This window comes from Furipterus horrens, unplaced genomic scaffold (assembly GCF_987537825.1).
Source record: "Furipterus horrens unplaced genomic scaffold, mFurHor1.1.pri manual_scaffold_12, whole genome shotgun sequence".
NCBI lineage: Eukaryota > Metazoa > Chordata > Mammalia > Chiroptera > Furipteridae > Furipterus > Furipterus horrens.
In genome coordinates this window covers 1,832,974-1,850,465 of record NW_028327182.1, presented here as the reverse complement: position 1 = coordinate 1,850,465, position 17,492 = coordinate 1,832,974, and the positions used below count along the sequence as shown (strand labels likewise).

Here is a 17,492-nt window from a genome sequence, read left to right as displayed (position 1 = left end):
CTCTATCACCGGTGCGGGCACATTTTAACAGTCTGTCTGTGAGTGGCTTTGTGTGCATTTGGGCCCATTTGGTAGTTAAGCCAACTGCTCCCAGCTCCCTGGGGTACGAGAACCTCAGGCTCTCCTAGAAGACTAGGAAGGGTCTTATGAAATTTCTTACTGAGATCGCTTTTAATTTCCAAAAGTGTAGATTGTAGTGTGAATTATGATTCACTGAAAGGTTATAAGGAAACTGCAGGGAGGGGGTACCATTTAGATATGAATTAATCTCCATTATCACACCCCTTTTTCAACTCCTGAAATAAGAATGGGTTTTTGAATTTAAGATGAAGAGAAACTGATTCTCCGAGAAGCGTTGACTTAAAATGTGTATATACTAGCGCTCAGATGTGTAAAGTCTGTATTGTTCTGTGGGTGTGAAGCCAGAAAATACGTATTTGGAGGGTTTGGAGTGCACAAACATTTATCTGTGTATGAAATCTCGTGTAGATTTTAAAACTGAGTGTTTGGGTCGCTCTGCACCTCCGCCCTTTCTTCTGCAATCGATGCTACTGTTACCTTAACGTTTATGTTACTGTGCAATTTGTGAACTTCTCCTGAGGTTAAAACCTCAAGAACAGAAGTGTCATGCTAGATAGTCAATAATCATTTTTCAAAGATCTTCCTTTAAAGTAGTTTTCAGCGGCAGTTATTCTAAAATAGTTAAAAATAAATGCTCTCATAGAGCCAGAACTTTATTCTTTATATTTAATTTTTATGTAGAAATAAAGCATCATAAAATGCTATTTGTAGAATAGCCATTGAAATTCTAAAATGTATCCCCACCTGAATTAACTAACAGCCTTAAGGCCGTAAGTGATCAGTCCTTCAGCACTTGTTGGCTATTAAAATTCTCCAAGTGATTGGTGTAGAACTTCTTTTACTTCTAGCTCAAAAAGAATTGACTTTTACCAATGAGTGTAAATATAGTGTATTTGACTCTAAATTACTTAAAGTTTCTTTATGCTTTTACCATTAGCTAGCCCTGTGAAGTAAACAGGAATTTTGGATTTCTGATTAATTTATTCAGCTATTCGAACACTGTATAAAATAAGGTCTGACATTAAATGGTCAGAAATTATCTTCGGTTTATTAGTATAGTTAGTTTTCATGTACAGATTTCAGAATTTTCATGATGACTTTGTTAAGTTTTCTGTGTCAGTCTGGTTTTTGACTCAGCAATCTTTCCTGTCCTGACAATCTTTTCCTTATATCGTCGAAAATGCTACAGAAATACTAGCTCCAGAAGAGCAGGTTTTCATGGGTACATTTAAATTGTGTCTGTTGTAGAAAGAAATCATTTTATAAATAAGTTAGAAACCGAGAGTTGATCCTTATCTTCTGTGGCTCTCCAAAAGCATTGTAAGGTCTTATTTTTAATGACTTCATTACCATAATTCTCAACATGTTTAAGATATTCAAGTGGGCACAGTTTTCAGAATGAAGCATTACATCTTTTCATAGAAATACAATTTAAAGGGAGACACAACAACTTTTATTTTACCTCTTTATTAGCTTCTAATTAAATAAAAACCAGCAACAGAAATTAAAATCTAAATCACAAAAGTAATTATCCAGTGTATTTCAAGTGCATTTTTCAAATATATAATTCAGATATTCAGGCGTTATTATATACGCCGAATTCAAATTTCTTTGAATATATTTAAATAACATTTCAAGTATACTTATGGAATGTTAGAAATCGAACAAGCAATATATTTGAAACAAAATGTAAACTTTTAAAGTTCAGACACTTTCAAAGACAGAAGTACCAGGAGGAAATCTACCTTTAAATGGTATCTTTTTCGCGGAAAATGTCCTGAAGTATCCAAAATGGCAATTGAACTTCTGTTCACCAGACCACAAAACACCAACATCCACACTTCAAACACAACGTGAGATCACAATATTTGTTACAAATCAAAATATACATGCCAGTCTCCTTCGGAGGGCTGATCGGATGCGTGTGCTCAGGCAGGCGCCCCCGAACCGCCAGGTCGCTATAATCCGCCGGGAGGTAGGCAGCCTTCCCTGGGGTCTTGCACTACAGACGGGCAGCTTTTCCCGGGGTCCCGTGGACTCTTCAGGGAAATGTGAAATCCTTTGTGAAGAAGCCTCGAATACTTGTGGGCTGGGGGTTCCCCTCTATCTGCTTCCCCCACTGGTTTTTCTCCCCTCGGAGGGGTGGCTGAGCCGGTGCCGAAACGCGGAATTCATCTTCCTTTTGAAGGAAGAGTAGTTTGCCCTGTCAAGTGGGAGAGGAGCTGGGAGCGGAGCGGAAGGCGCCCACCTCACCCGGGCTCTGAGAAGGGCCCTCGCGGGGCGGCGGGCGGCGGCAGGGCTCCCTAAAGTTTCTCCAAACTCTTGGGGTTGGTGAGGATCTCCCTGGCCAGGCGCCACGTCTGCTTGGCGGCGTTCTCCAGCGCCGAGTGCGGCTTGCCCTGGAACAGGTCGAGGTTGGGCAGGAAGTAGTGGGGGCAGCGGCGGCACTGCAGGCAGGAGATGAGCTGCAGCAGGATGCCGTTGAGCCGGTCGCCCAGGCACGCCTCGTCCCAGTCCGACTCCCGGGGGTGCTTCTCGCACTCGTAGGAGACCAGAGTCTTCATGTGGTAGTTGTTGAGCGGCTGGCCCGGCAGCTCCAGGTGGCGGTCCCGCAGCGTCTTGAGGATGGAGAGGCATTTCTTGCGGCAGCCGCCCATCTGCAGCCGGTTCTCGGCCTCGGCGAACTGCAGCACCCAGGCGTCGCTCTCGGCCGAGCTCTGCTTGCCGGCCAGGGAGTGGCACTCCTTGGACAGCAGATTGAACCCTTCCGCCTTGACCTCCGCCACCCGGTTGGGCCCCGGCCAGGGGATGTGGGGAAGCGGCCAGTGCGCAGCGCTCCGCGGCCAGATGCCCGTGCACTTGAACGCCGGGGTGATCTGCACCACGTAGCGGTCCCGGATCCGCAGTTTCACTTCGCTGGTGTCCGCCACCATCTTGACCACGTCCCGGTAGCTGCATTTGTCCACCGCCTGGGCCACCAGCGTCTGGAACCGGGACCGGATTTTGCGCGCCGAGAGGTAGCCCGAGGCGGTGATGAATTCCACCCAGAGGGACATGCTCCGCTTGCGCCCGTCGCTGAGCTTCAGCACCGCGCAGCCGGGCAGCGAGCCGTCGTCCACGAAGTTGAACACCCCCATCTGGTTCAGATAGAGCACCACCTCGAACTCGGTGGGCGACACGACCTCCAGGCCCTCGTAGCGGTTGTCCATCTCGTTGAGCGAGCTGATGAAGCGCGGCTCCTGCACCTCCACCTCCTTGAGCACGTCCGACACGACCTTGCAGACCTCGCGGATGGTCTTGGCGACGGCGGCCTTCCGCGCCTGGCACTTCTCGTTGTAGTACTTGTTCAGGTGGTACACCAGCTTGGCCTGCGCCGCGATCATGTTGGGGCAGAGCTCCGGGTTGTACACCGGAGTCTCGCAGTACGCGGCCGGATCCAACGCGGCGGGGGGGGCGGGAGCCAACTTCGTGCAGAAACGGCCCGGCGCGCGCCGCCGCGGTCCCCTCCCGGCGAGTCTGCTCCCGGCGCTCCCCGCCCCCTGCTCTGCCTCCTCTTCCTCCTGCTGGAGAGAATCCGGGGGGCGGGTGGGGGGAGAGGTCACCTCCTCGGCGGTGAAGACCAAAGTTGCGCTGACACCCAGCCGAGCTCCTCCAGGAGTCAAAACAAGCAAACCCTCTCCGTGTTTATTTACGCGGCCCGGGAGTCATGGTGTGTGCGGGACGGGGGCCGGGCGCGGGGCGGGCGCGCCGAGTGTGTGCCGGGCGGGCGCGCGTGTGTCAGGAGAAGCTGCTGGCGGCCTGTCTTGGAGCCCAGATGCACTCGTGTGGAAATTATAAAGGCAGGGCCAGGCAGGCTGGCGGCCAATCGCCACTGGGCTCGTCACGACAGCCTCCTTCAGCCCTGCGCGGCTAATTAATCCCCTCCAGGACGCAGGCTCGGGAGCTGAAGGTGGGGGGCTGCTGGGGCGGAGGCCCACGCAGGCCGCCTGGACAGTTTGGGAAAGCAAGAGGGGTCGCTCAGATTTGGGAGAACTTGAAGCACATTGACGTTCCGAAAAGACTTGGCAAAGTGCTGGTCTTCGGTGCTGGAAACCCTGCTTGTCTCTCCGCCACCAAGATGCAAATACAGGTGTCCCTGCGAGCGGTGGGCCATCAATTAGTGAGCCGCAGGGGTTTTCCCAAACGAAAGCCCCTCACTTGCATTTGGAGGAAGATCATTAAGGTTTGTTAATCCTCGAGGTCTTCTAGGATGCAGGCCGAAAGTTTGCTCTTTTGTGTAAATGCAGGCTGGCTTTCTGGGTGTTCCTAAATGTGAGGATGATTTTTTTTTTAATATTATGCGGTGTCTTACTTCTGTTTGTTCCGCACGTGCAGCTTTCAGAGGAATCTGAAAACCATCGCTAAGTGTGTTGGACCTGCTCCACCCCAGTTTCAATTGGGATGTTTACAAAATGCCTGGCACACCCCTCCCCCGCCCGCGGCCCTCTGTGCTGGTGGGCTCGCCCCGCATCACCAGTGGGACGCGGAGTTTCCCGTGCACGCGCAGAAATATTTGAAGAGCTGGTGATCTCCATGATGGGGAGATTATTTTAATGTGCGTTCATAGTGAGCTGTATTTCAATATGCGAAATTCAGGAAAGATCACTGAAGTGAGACCTGCTGGCAGATGACTGTCCTGAAAACGTGCAGCCCCGGGTTTCCGGGCTTGTTCACAGATGCCCAGTGGAGGGTGCAGCTCCTCCCTGGAGTGTCGGAGTGGCGGCCTGACAGTGGACTTAGAATTTGGTAGAATTCTGTGTGACTTGATAAAGGGAAAATGGTTAAATTTTTTAAAGAAAATTAATTTGCAGCCACACAGTTTTTTTTGTTTTTTTAATGAAATAGCGTTTTGGAAAAAGTAGAACGAAATCACCGTTTCTAAATCTGGAACCTTAAAACAGGAGGGGGAGGTCGACTGATACAGACGTTTCGGGGAGGGACACCAATTGTGTCCTTGATGCGCATGAAAGGGAAGAAATACTACTCAGGGCTGTGCAGTGTTTTTAAAACCCAGGCAGATTCTTAATCGCCTGCCTTTCATTTGGACGTGGTCTCTTTCCAATTGAGACTGTGTCCGGCCAAATCCCCGAGAGACCCCTGGGAACAGGTTCCTGGCACTGCTCTCTCACAGCCAGTCTTGACGAGATCTTGCTCAGCCCCCACCACCACCACCACCACCAATTTTGAGGCCAGGTTTTGACTTGGGGGAGTGGCCCCGCACTGTAGAGCGTCACGAAGCCACCCATTCTTTCTCCTTACCCGAGAGTGGTAGATTCTGGTCTAGCTTAATGCACTCCCTCAGACCGGGGGCTTAGGGCGTTCCTCCGCTCTGTTCCCCGGAACTTTGGCCCTGTGGGAGGGAGCAGCCGCCCCTGCTGGGCCGGCGTTGGGTGGATGCGCTGCTACCTCCTTGCTGTTGGGAGAGGCAGCAAATCAGCGCGCGAGGACCCGCGGCCACTGAGCTGAAGACGTGCCCCGGCCCCTGGGGAGAAGCCCCTCTGTCCCTCAGCCAGCGCAGGTCCCCGTGTCCTTCCCGCAGGCCCCCTCACTCCCGCTGTCCGCACTCCCCGGCCCTCCTGCCCTCCGTCTGCTCACCGTCCCCTGGGCTTCGTCCCTGCGAGCGGTTATTTGACAGCCTGCCTCGGTGCGCCGGGCTTCTCTGCGCCCGCTGAAGGCCGCCGCCGCCCGCGCTCCGCGCAGCCCCGGGCCCACGTGCGGTCGAAGCCAAGTGGCGCGCTCCGGTCCCCCAGCGCGCTCCTCCTGTTCAGGCCCGAGTTTCTTGGCCGCGCGCTCAGCCCTCGGTTTCCTGGGCCACCTGCAAGCCCCGCGGTGGCCGAGGACAGGACGCAGCGTGGGACGCGGAGCCCGTGGAGCCGCGCGGGGGACCGTGGCCCGGCCCAGCCTCGCTGGGGCCGGGCGCGCAGGTGGCGCGTCTTCGGGGCTCACTGTGCGGCTTAATTGGGTTAAAGCGAAGCTAAACACCCAGGCACTTTGTGCAAACTAATTGGTGTAACCGGGGCCTTTTCACTAATGATTTGCACTTTGAAGAAGAAAAATGGGTGGTGAGAACAGGACGGAGAGGCTCGTTAGTCCTCCTGGGTTCCAGGGAAGGGAAGGCGCTGGGTTTCAAGGACTCAGCGCGGACTGACGGGCTTCCTGGCCCCCCGCCCCCCGGGGGCGAGGACGGAGATTTACATAACGGGGGCGCCCGGGCCGCTGTCCTCGCGGGGGGCAAACCTGGCGCCGGCACTCTCTGTTACACCGAACACGTGAGATGAACCGCTTCCTGCAGCTGCCCCTTCGCGGCGACCCCAGACGCCTCTCAGCTGCTGAAGGGAAAACCGGACTTCGCTGGGGAGGGTGTCTTCCATCCCTTCTTTTTTGAAATAACTTACGGAGAGGGACTTAAAATAATCAGTCTAGTTTTAGTGGAATTTTGTCCTTTTAAACCAAGGCTTTAGAGGTAGACTTGTTTCGTGGGAGTAACTTAACTATCATATAGTAAAAAAAAAAAAATATGTTGAAATATCATTTGGCCTATTGAACTAGATATTCCACATGATTATGTAATGCGTGGAGACAGCTCAGAATCCATTTATTTGCATCTGTGAAAACACCATAAAACAACCCGATCGACACCAGCCTTGCTTACGTTATTATTTTCTGCGACGAATACGCCCTCCGTGCCAGAGTAAGACCTTGTGTGGGCCCCGTCCTCGAGGACATAAACGTGCGTTGTTTTCCTTGGGGTGCTGTGCAGGCATGTTTGACGAGGGCTAATAATAGAATGATAATTGAAGAAAAGTGACCTCATTGAAGGGAAAAAACACCAAGTATCTCACGATTTAAGGATGGTTTGAGATGCTTATATGGGAAGAGTGTTTGGGATTTTAAGGTCTCACCAATGTGACTTTTTCACTTCATTTCCTTAGTTTGGGCAGCCTTGATTTAACAGAAACCATTTAGGGGAAAAAATCCACATATGTCACAAGCTCACCATTATCATAAGTTCTCGTACTATTAACAAATATAAAACAGTAAAATACTGTGATCTTTAACAGGTCAAAGCATTCAAAATAACACTAGCAAAATATTTTTCCTAACCTGCTATTTCCTAGGTAATTTGTCCCCATTCTGCAAACCTGCTTCTGTGACGAGAACCACAGAGGAAGGCAGAAATAGTCACCTTTTAGGTTTCCAGGAAAAGTCTCTTCTGTTGAGAAATGTCGGAATGCAAGGTTTCTGTTTTTTCAGAAACACTCATTTAAATTTGAATTACATGTTCATAAATTTCAGCAATTGAGACCTTTCATCTGGAAAAACATATCTGTTAGAGGACATGCACACGCATGTTAAAGGCTCACAAAGATGTGTTTTGTGTTTTTTTCATGACCTGCTGGCTGCTATTCTGTTTGCCAGCATTCATGAATTTTAAAGTTTTATTTTTTAATATGTGCTTATTACACTGGGGAGATAAAAAGAATATGAAGTTGAGTTTATTGAATTATTTATCCCTACTGCTGGAGTGGCTTTGAAGGCTCATTTTAAGCATCTGATTTCTACCCCCCTCTCCTTTTTTTTTTTAAATGCACTCAGGCTATTTCATTCTGCCAGACACAATATATTTCTTTTTTTTACACTAGAGAAATTAAAGACAGATATTTGTGCAGGGCTTTCTTTATGTGTCACATTAAATAAAGTGAGATCGAGGGAGCTTTTCTGGTAATTTAATTTGATGGCATCTCCCCTTTCTTCCTGTTGTGACTCCTTGTATAATAACACTTGAAACAAAGAAACTCGCGAGCTTCAAAAGTTTCCGTGATTTCTTCAAACAGTGATTTTATATTTTAATATCAGGTTTACGGCCCAGTAAAGCAGAGGATGGAAGTCACCGCCCAATTTAGACCCTATTTTATTTCTTTGGCCAGAGCATCCAGATCAGAGCCGTTAAGTTTTTTCATCGTTTCCTTGACTCTGCCCTTGAAGGACCCGTCCCTTGTCCTTGTAGGACGCAGTCACGCAGTCCCATTTACAGTGGGGAGCACTTTTATCTTCCCGATGCTGTTGCCTAGTGAACCTGTTCTTGATGCCGGTAAACGTTGAAAGGAAAGTCGCTTTGAGATTAAAACCGAAGTTGAAACTGTACTCACTTTACAAGAGTTATCACCACCCTGAGATCTGCAGATTGGAGGCGATGCTGGATGTCTGCCCATCCAAAACGATCCTTTTGGTAGAAAAAAAGACATTTAAAGGCTGGATATTTTAAGTTGTGTCTGTACCCTGGGAAACTTGCACGGAAGGGGTTATCAACAGAAATGCTTCCTTATTGCTCAGGATAAATGCTATCTAACCCTTTCCAACCGTGAGAACATTGGGGCTGGTCATTCCTTTATTGAATATTGTGGAGCAAGCGTCGGTTCCGCTCTTCCAGTTCTTCGTAAGCCAGGGTTATCTTTATAAACTCTAAATTAAACTCCTACTCTTCAGAGTCAGCTTATACTTTTTTATTTGGGTATTCTCCACATAGTCTGACAGGATAAGAGGGCTCACGTGATTCTCTTCTCTGTGGAGATACGGAAACCTGGCACTCCTTAACCTGTAACTAACGTGGGTTCCCAGGTGTTGGCACGTAGGACGAGGTCCCTGGCTCTCTTAACACACCAGAGTTTTACTGCCAAGAGAAGACAATGGGGTCAGATGTGACGGGGGTCCGCTGGTCCGTACGCCTGCAGTAGGGCACCCAGGACTCCAGAGCTATTGTCACTGCCCCGCCCTGGACGGGATTAAGCCACTGCCAGTGTCCCACAGGCTCCGGAGGCGACAGGCCGGCCTGTGGGTAATCAGCTTCCGGTGGCTGCGTGGCTGCGGTCACCTTCGCTGTTTCTGTCTCACAGCTTTGCAGCTGATGTTTTAAGGAACAGAGCAATTCCTCCAAACTAGGCCTTACTTTTTTAGTGATCAGTAACCGGAATAAAAGGATATTTACTCTAAATTAAGAAAATAAAAAACACTATTCCCTTTTACCATCTATATCATATGCAATAAAATAAGTGATTTATAGAAAAAAGGAAATTAGTTTATAAATAGGCACTTCCTTTCTAGTTTCACACGTAGGTATAGAGGTGACACTGTTACCTGAGACCGGCTCACCTAAATAATCCTTCAGTTCCACCCATGATTGTTCTCACTATTCTAATAATATTTTAACAACATGTACTAGGTCTTAAAAACACAGTTTTCTATATACCGATTTGTCAAAAATATCAAGTCAGAAGTCTCGAGAGGCAGTTACTGCTTGTGAGTCTCCATGTTTACTCACTTTATCTCAACATGTAGCCCTAATCAAAGCGTAACAAGCATGGAGTCTGTAAGACAGCGTTTCTAATAAAAAGTCGCCACCCCGTTATACAAAACTATAAGGTTGTGTGATTCCTGTGTGAATTTCTTAGTTCACGTATACTTTGCATAAATACTGTGCCGTGATTTCTTTTTCCACATGCATGTGCCATTTTAAGAATTCTGAGAAAGAGTTACAGTCGTAGAACGTTAGTCTGCCGCAGACACAGAACATTTCTGTTTCCACAGAAAAAGTTTCCTCGTGCTCCTGTTTTATCTTTAATTTATAACTTTTATGATTTATTATTAAATGTCTGGGTGTTTTAGTTTTTTATCAAAAAACCTTTAGACTATGAACACCTTTATTTATTCCCCTAGAATTTATTATTTTGTCATGCTTCTAAGTTAGGAGTTTTAATCAGAGTCTCACTGAGGGGGAAGCGGAATAAAAACGACGTGTCAGGCGTCCCAGCCATAGGCTGACCGCTTCTGCTCTCCATACAAGTTGTTAATTGTGACATATGTGACATTAATGCTTGGTAGAAGATTCATTTTCCAAAGGCATTGCCAGTATTTATTATGCTAGCATGAATGTACCTACTAGACCTGTGAATATAGTTTACGGTTTACATGTCAAAATATGTATTAAGAAATGGGTCTTTCATATAAGTTAGCAACATTTGAGACATGTTTGTAATGATACTAGCTTTATGTCACCAAAAAAAAAAAAAATCTTGCCTCAATATTTAAATTACATTTTACTGTACGTTTTTAGAAAATTAATCCTTCCTTTGAGTGTTGGGGGACAAGACCAAGGAGTTTATTAGAGCTAATATTAATTAATATACATACATCCTTGAAACATGTGCTTCTAATTTTGTATAAATCTACAGTGTCATTTAAATTTAGATGGTTATAAATATTCCAAACAAAGAATTCTTAAATTGTAGGAGTGTAAACATTTTTATTGATAATGATGCTCTTTTAAGTATTTTGCCTTTTATCTTCACTTGGCAATTACAATAGAAATTTTAATGCTCTGCATGCTTACAGGCCTATTAAGAAAGAAGTTATTGCTTTCTTAATAATTTTAAAGCATTTTTAGGAAGTGTACTCTTTGTAGTTTGCAGAATAGCCTGCGTATGCAGACTGGAAGTATGCACACACACACACACACACACACACACGCACACACACGCACAACCCCAGTGTTTCGGGTAGTAACTCCCTGGGCAGTTTTATAGTAACGCAGTCAGAGGAAACAGCACTACATGTAGGGTTCTCGTCGCCACCAGGATGTGCTGTCACTTCTGCAAGATTGTTTCCTCATAACCCTTGTGGGTTTCAATAATACGTTAGGAGATTTCAGCCAAATGGATCTTAAAATAATAGTAGCTGGAAATTTCGACAGTATCTCTCCAGTCGCATACACTGGGGCAGCTTTGAATGTTACGGACTTTTAATTGTGAAATTGAGGAGTTTAACAATTGCTAGCTATTCTGTCCACGTGCGTAGAAACATATTGCTCCATGCTTCACGTGCGTCATATCCCTGCGTACGTATGAAGTCACCTTCCTTTTCACCGCAGACGCAGGCTCCATTTTTCTGTGACCTAAACCTGTGTTTTAAAGCAAATTGGGTAACGCATCAGGGCGGAAACAGGGGGTTGTGGGCACTGGGGTGTTTTTGTGTCTCCTCCCCGAGCAGACCCAGCCCCTCGTCTGCGCCGCTCTTCACGCCGCGTTAGCATGGTTCTCCCCGTGCGCATCTGCCAGCGCGCAATTTAGCCACGGGCATCTGTGGGCCTTGTGGGATCCGCATTGCAGGCAAAAGCCATATGTGTTTAAATAAAAAAAATCTCTTTATTTCATTTGCTGTTTTAACTGGATGGATAACTTTTGTGCCTCAAGACAGAAGAAGAAAAAATACAGAAATAATTAATTGCCTCTATTCTTGCGGCAGCTTCGTTTCCCCCTCCAATATGGAATGCTTGTCAGCCTCCCTGATAAATGACTGCAGGATTTGCATAGATTTTACATTAACACAAAAATTAGTTTTATTTGTGGAAAACTAGTTTACATAATAATATAAAACCTAGCATTATTGATTATGTTTCCAGGCATCGATGATTTTTAAAGGGGTTGTAGATTCTGACTTTTAAAGATCTATCTGTTCAACCTATGTCTTAATTTAAGCTTTTTTATTCTTTTTTGCTTTATAGATAGCTTTGCATGAACAAGACAAACATATTTGTAAAATTCTAAAGTTTTAAAAATTCTTTTCTGGGTGTGTTCACGTTAAAAGGTTCTGATTTTAAACTTCGGGCATGGCATGTTTTAGAACACTCGTTATCAGGTCTGTCTCCCTCAAGGAGCTGGAGTATTGCACCTTATGGGACTGACTTGAATTTCATATTCAGTTATCAAAAGGAGAGATGCCACATGGGGACATTGTTCACAACCAAACTGAAAATGTCCAAGAACTGTTCTCCCCATCTCCAACCTGTTTTCCTGAATATACTTAATCAGTGGATCACCCTAATCCAGGCTTGAAAAAAAAACCCTCTGCGGGAGCCGGGCGGGCGCTGGCAGGCGCCCCTCCCGCCGCGGCAGCCGGAGATGTTCGTTCAGACTGTACTCCGGCATCTGGCTGTCTGGAGGCAACCTGCTAATTACGTGCTATCATGGTCTCCTCCGCGCGAGGGGAAATTCAGATATGTTCACTGCTGTTAGCTACATCCCACGTCTTCTCATAAAATACACTTGAGCCTGAAGGAACCTGCCACCCTTACTGGCAACCTAAACCCGGAGCGTCTCTGCACTTCTCGACGCGGGGACTCCCCGGGTGCCAGCTGTCACGGCCCAGCTAATGATGACAAATACCCCGCTCCCTGCAGACTGCAGAGCTCACAGGCCAGAGCGAGGCACCCAGATTACCTCTTTTCAGACGTAACTTAACCTTTTACACTCACGTCGGAATGAAGTGATAAGCTATGATCATCTCAGTATCTGTCTCTTCAAACACGAAGATCAGAACTGTATCCAGTGACTCACTTCTTCTAATTTTCTAACTTTTGTATGGTCTTCGGTGCTTTACCCTTGAATGCTGCAATATTCTTAAATGAGAAACTCTAGGGAACAGATACTTCACAGCCACTCTAGAGTGTGTATTTGAACCCCGAATATAACTCAGGTAGCGGGAATTAGTGAGAAAATTTTCCAGATTGTTAGGCCGGGAAACAGGCTGGTGAACCTTTGGGGGGAAATTATCTTCCTCTCTCCCCGGCTGGGTGGTGAGGCCTCCGCGTCCCTGCCGCGTGGTGGCCCAGCCTGTCCCAGGTAAATGGTTATAGGTCTTATTTCTTTCACACTCTGGATTATTCCAAAGTAGCTTAGAGAATATCTGTAGCTAATGCTTGTTTTCTCTGTTCTTGAACTTGAGCTTTTGTTTTAAGTTGCTAACTTGCTCTATGGAAGCTTGGTTATGGGTTATGAGACATAACCCTGTGCGGATTATTAGAATGGAAATGAGCGCCATTAACAAATGACTCCCGCGAACCGCCATGCGGTGTGGGGGAGGGGCTGCATCGCCAGGGTACGGAGCTAACATATACTTTACAGTGGCGACATTAGCTTCAGTTTACAGAACGCTTTCACGTGCATTAGTACATCTGATACTTAACGTCACTTTTTGAGTTGAGAGAAATGGGTGATAAAAGGTGGAGTCAGCTGCCCTGGCCGGTGTGGCCCTGGGGGTTGGAGCATCGGCGTGGGAACAGAAAGGTCGCAGGCTCGGTCCCGGGTTGGCGCGCCGCTGAGAGGCAGCGGACCCCAATCGATGTCTCTCCCTCTCCTTTCCCCTCTCCCTAAAATCTATAAGCATGTCCTAGGGTGAGGATTAAAAAAAAAAAGAGTGGGGACAACTACTCAATGTGTATTTAGTTTCTTTCCATCTCCACAGCGCATGCAGTTCCCATTGACGAGGAAAGAGACCGAGATTTAGGACGGTCAACTGTCTTAGCACGGGTCACGCCGGCCACTGCAGAACCAGGTCTGCCTGACGGGTGTCAGCTGCTCTTAGCATTGCAAGGGGAGGCCGCGTGTGGTGCAGGTGTGCACGTGTGTATGTGTGTGTGTGTACATACGAATGCGTGCTTGTCCGTACGTCCTGCCTGTACCCAGAAACACCTGGGAGCAGCTGCCGCTGGGGTGTGTGTTATTCTAAAAGGAAGCTATGCGCTTGCGTGGACATTGAGAATGCAGCTGTCTGACGAGGTATAAGGATTAAGTTCTTCATAGGAGGCTTTTAATGAAGTCAACATTGAGACCCCTTCCGTGTGATGAATTTTTATTGTATGATAACGTATTGACCTAGCCCATGAGGCGCAGCGAGGACATATACACACTGTTTAATGAGTGTCAGCTGGAACCCACTCACCTGAAGAGCCGCTTCGTCGCATGCCCTGAGGTCGCTGGGACGCACCGTCACAAGCTGACGGAGAGACAGCCACCCCCGCGGCCGCTCCAGTGAAGCATCTTCATTCTCGTCTTTTCCACCACCTTACAGAGTGTTTTCTCTCATGCGGTCCTTTCATGCGGTTTTACTCTGTGACCTTGCAGATGAAGACGCTCTGAAAACTCCCTTTCATCGTGACTCTGAATAGAACGATTTCCAAGGAAGCGGCGTGAATGCCAGTTGTTGTGTCCCCTGCTCAGTGTCTCCCTGGTGCATCCGGTTGCGGTAGCGCTCTGTCTTTATGTGTCTGAGCGACAGAAGCCCACTTACGGTTACTAGTCAGTGCTAACACTTCATTATTTGTAAGCGTCCCCGTGTATAAAGTGGATAGGATTTATATATAGTTAGCGCTGGGAGGAAGACGCTGATCGTGCCTCAGCGGTGCGACGTGGTCTGCCTCGCTGGCTGTCTGAGCCTCCTGCAGGACGCGGCCGGGGACAGTCCCCCGACCCCAGCTCCTGCCCTGTTGACGGGAAGTCCGTTGTCTGCTCACAGCGACGCGCCCTTACAGACTCTTCTGACGGGTAGAATCTCTTCCCGACGCTGAACCGGAACCTTCCTCCTCGAAGGCCTCACCTTCTGCTGCTGGTCGTTCCTCTGGCTTGTCCTGTCCTTTGGAAAGAAATGAGTCTTTAAATTCGGTATTTAAGGCGTCGTGGGCTTTCGCAGGTTCTAAGCCTGGTCCCCTCTCAGGGCCCAGTCTCGACACCCGTTTCTCCAACTGTGGCACCCAGAGCTCGTGACTCCCAGAATGGATCGGCGGACGTAGCGTAGAGAGGCCTCTACGAGGTGAGACGTGGTCCTGTCAGCTTTGGGGGTGGCTTCGTAACCCCGTTCACAAGTGCCAGGCTGTGTGTCAACAGACGACAAATACCTCTTTTGTTTAAAAATATGTTACTGGGGTCCTCATGCATGACTTTTCTCCAATGTATTTTATATTGCTATCTTTAGCTATTTTTCCGTGGTTTGACTTACAGTAACTAGTTACATGTTATTGTTTTGAATATGAATTGACAAGTAGAATAGTTTTTTCTTAAAAATTGTCATAGGCTGCATATAGAACATCCCAGCAAAACAGAATTTGGCTGTAACGCGTCTACTGTTCTGCTTGGCCTGAGTACATGAAGAGGCTGGTCCACTTAATAAGACCTCCAGATAGATTAAATTCACTAAATATTGTACAGCCTCTGTATAGCTTCTTGCCATGCCCTTGAAATACTAGTTTTCATGGCTCTATCGATTCTGTAAACTAATACTCCCCATTAGGTATAGAGAAGGTCCTTTTTATATTTTGACATATTTACCAGTTTTGCTTTGTCAGCAATTTTTTTTTGCCTACAAATGGAATCTACAGTTTTCCCATGTATTTGAACAATGCACAGAAAAGCTAGTAAGTGTTAGTGTAAATAAGTGTGTTCATAGTTTTACAGTATTATTGGAATAATTTTCATATTGATTCATTTATATTTCTACTTTTGGGTGGTAACCTTAATTTCTAAATAATTTAGCATGAGTGGAGGTAAATGCTTTTTAAAAGTGCTGTGTTTAATAAAGTTGAAGTCGATGTTAAAACTTCCTGCGAAGCTAAAGGCGTCTCCCAGACCAGAGCGCCTCTGCTCTGTTGTTTCCTCGGAGCGCAAGGCCCAGAGCAGAGCCGCAGCGGCCCGAGGGCGTGGCAGGAGGCCCGCGAGGGAGTCACTGCGCCCGTGGGAAACGTACCCAGAAGGGGAAGCAGGCAGACGTGACCGTCAGCGAGTCCTTGACAAAGCGGCACAGGAAGCTTTTTATTTTGCTGCGAACTGTGGACTAGAAAGCACAGCTCCTCCCTTTCCGGGGTGCGCCTTACTGAAGCCTCAGGCACGTGTTTCCATGAGCGTTTTGCCCTCCAGGAGGACGTCGCAGGGACACTTGGCTTGGCCGAGCTGTGACACCCGGGCAGGGAGCACACAGACGGCGCCCGGCCTGGCTCTCCGCTGGCACCTCGCATGGGGAATGAGGAGGGCCGGGCCGTGACAAAGGAGACGTCCCGGGCGCGGCGTGGCTCCATCTGCCCCTCGGGCGGCTCACGCAGTAAGCCGTGTTGTCGCACGAATCCCGACGCCCGCGCGGCGGCTTGATGGACTCTGCCTGTGTGCGGGGGAGTTTATAAGTCGGCTGCTCCATTGTGCGTCGGGCCCCGCTGGCCCGCGTGCGTTCTGCTGAGCATATTTGAGGGGTAATTAGGTCCGATGGAGCCTGGCACCCAGCTCATTCGGAGTGATTTATTCGCCGGTCTGGTCTGCTCCTCAGGATTCTCCAGCTCGGAAGCTGGGGTGCTTATATTTTCCCTGGCGCTGTGTCGGCCCAGGCCCTCTGTTTTCACGTTTGTTTGATGGGTGTGAAAAGCAAATTAGGTATTTGAAATGCTGCCGAGCGTATTTCAAAGTAAATGTTTATATTATGGGTGAGGGCCCTGGGCGGAGGGATGGCCGGCTCCTCGCCATCCTTCTTTTTCATCAATAATCTCAGAATGTTCACGGCGCTGGTGAAGAAATAATGGAATAGAAGCCCTCCAGCGAGACAAGCCTCTTTAAAAAATGTAACACTGGCAAATAACGCCGACAAGAAAAGAATTTGAAAATTATTAACGAAAGATTCCGTTTCTGAATTAGGTTTCCCAGTGAAATTAGAGATTTTTTTTTTCATCCTCTGAGGAGCCTCCTGTATCCAAGCCTCCGTGCTGAGCATGGTGCTGTGTCCACACCCCGGCTGGGCACGCAGGGACTCCGTGGCCCGGGACGCTTCAGATCCGCTCAGCGGGCCTCCCTCCTCACAGGGCTGTTGCAGTGAGTGGCACTTCTGGTGGGCGGGGTCGGACCTGGTGGCTCCGGGGGGCCTGCGGGAATGAGGGCCCACGGAGAGCCACCCGAGAAGGCCGCACCCTCGCATCGGTCAGCAGGACCCCGAAGTCCCTGCAGGGAGTCCGTTTCGTGGCCTCAGTCCTGTCCCGTCTCCTGTTGTACAGACACCACAGCAGGCTCCGTGGGGAACTGGGTCCTACCCGTTGTTCAGAGTTCCACAGTCACGGCTCTCGGGGACACGGAGAGCGGATGCCTGCAGGGCCAGCGAGAACCCGGTCAGAGGCACTGCGGGGCCCGGAGCAGCGTAGGGCGGCCACCGCGCCGCCTCGGGCCGACCGCAGAGGTCGCGGGACAGCCTGCGACTCTGCACGAGACACTGACCGTCACCTACAGCCGGCCCTAGCGCGCTGCCCTTCCCCTTAGTGACGCCGTGTGCAAGGCCGCTGAGCCCTCAGCTAGTGCGCCCTGGAACCGGGGCGAGAGCTGCAGGTTGTCCTTACTGCCTGGGCTTCAAGGACATCTTTTGTTTCATCGTTAGAGCTTTGCATTTTTAAAGTGACAGAGAATGAGCCGACGAAGTTCGCTCTGCATTCTGATGACGCGCCAGGTGCGTGGGCCAGGGAACTGCCCCTTGGGCCTCCGAGCAGCCCGCGGAGCAGGCGCTTCGTTTCGTGGCTGCAG

At 48.6% G+C, this 17,492-nt stretch overlaps 2 protein-coding genes across 3 annotated transcripts in view; one reads left to right on the top strand and one right to left on the bottom strand.

Annotated features, from left to right (window-relative positions):
- Positions 1–17,492, top strand: part of NBEA (neurobeachin) — a 377,725-nt gene that overhangs the window by 257,152 nt on the left and 103,081 nt on the right. The gene's annotated exons all lie outside the window — the stretch shown is intronic.
- MAB21L1 (mab-21 like 1) lies at positions 2,366–3,876 on the bottom strand. The gene has a single exon (XM_090258131.1). The coding sequence runs from the start codon at positions 3,462–3,464 to the stop codon at positions 2,385–2,387; it is 1,080 nt and encodes a 359-aa protein (XP_090114257.1). The 5' UTR covers positions 3,465–3,876; the 3' UTR covers positions 2,366–2,384.

Bases quoted from the DNA above. Each gene is read 5' to 3' on its own strand.
- MAB21L1 (XM_090258131.1), bottom strand. From the start codon at position 3,464: ATGATCGCGGCGCAGGCCAAGCTGGTGTACCACCTGAACAAGTACTAC.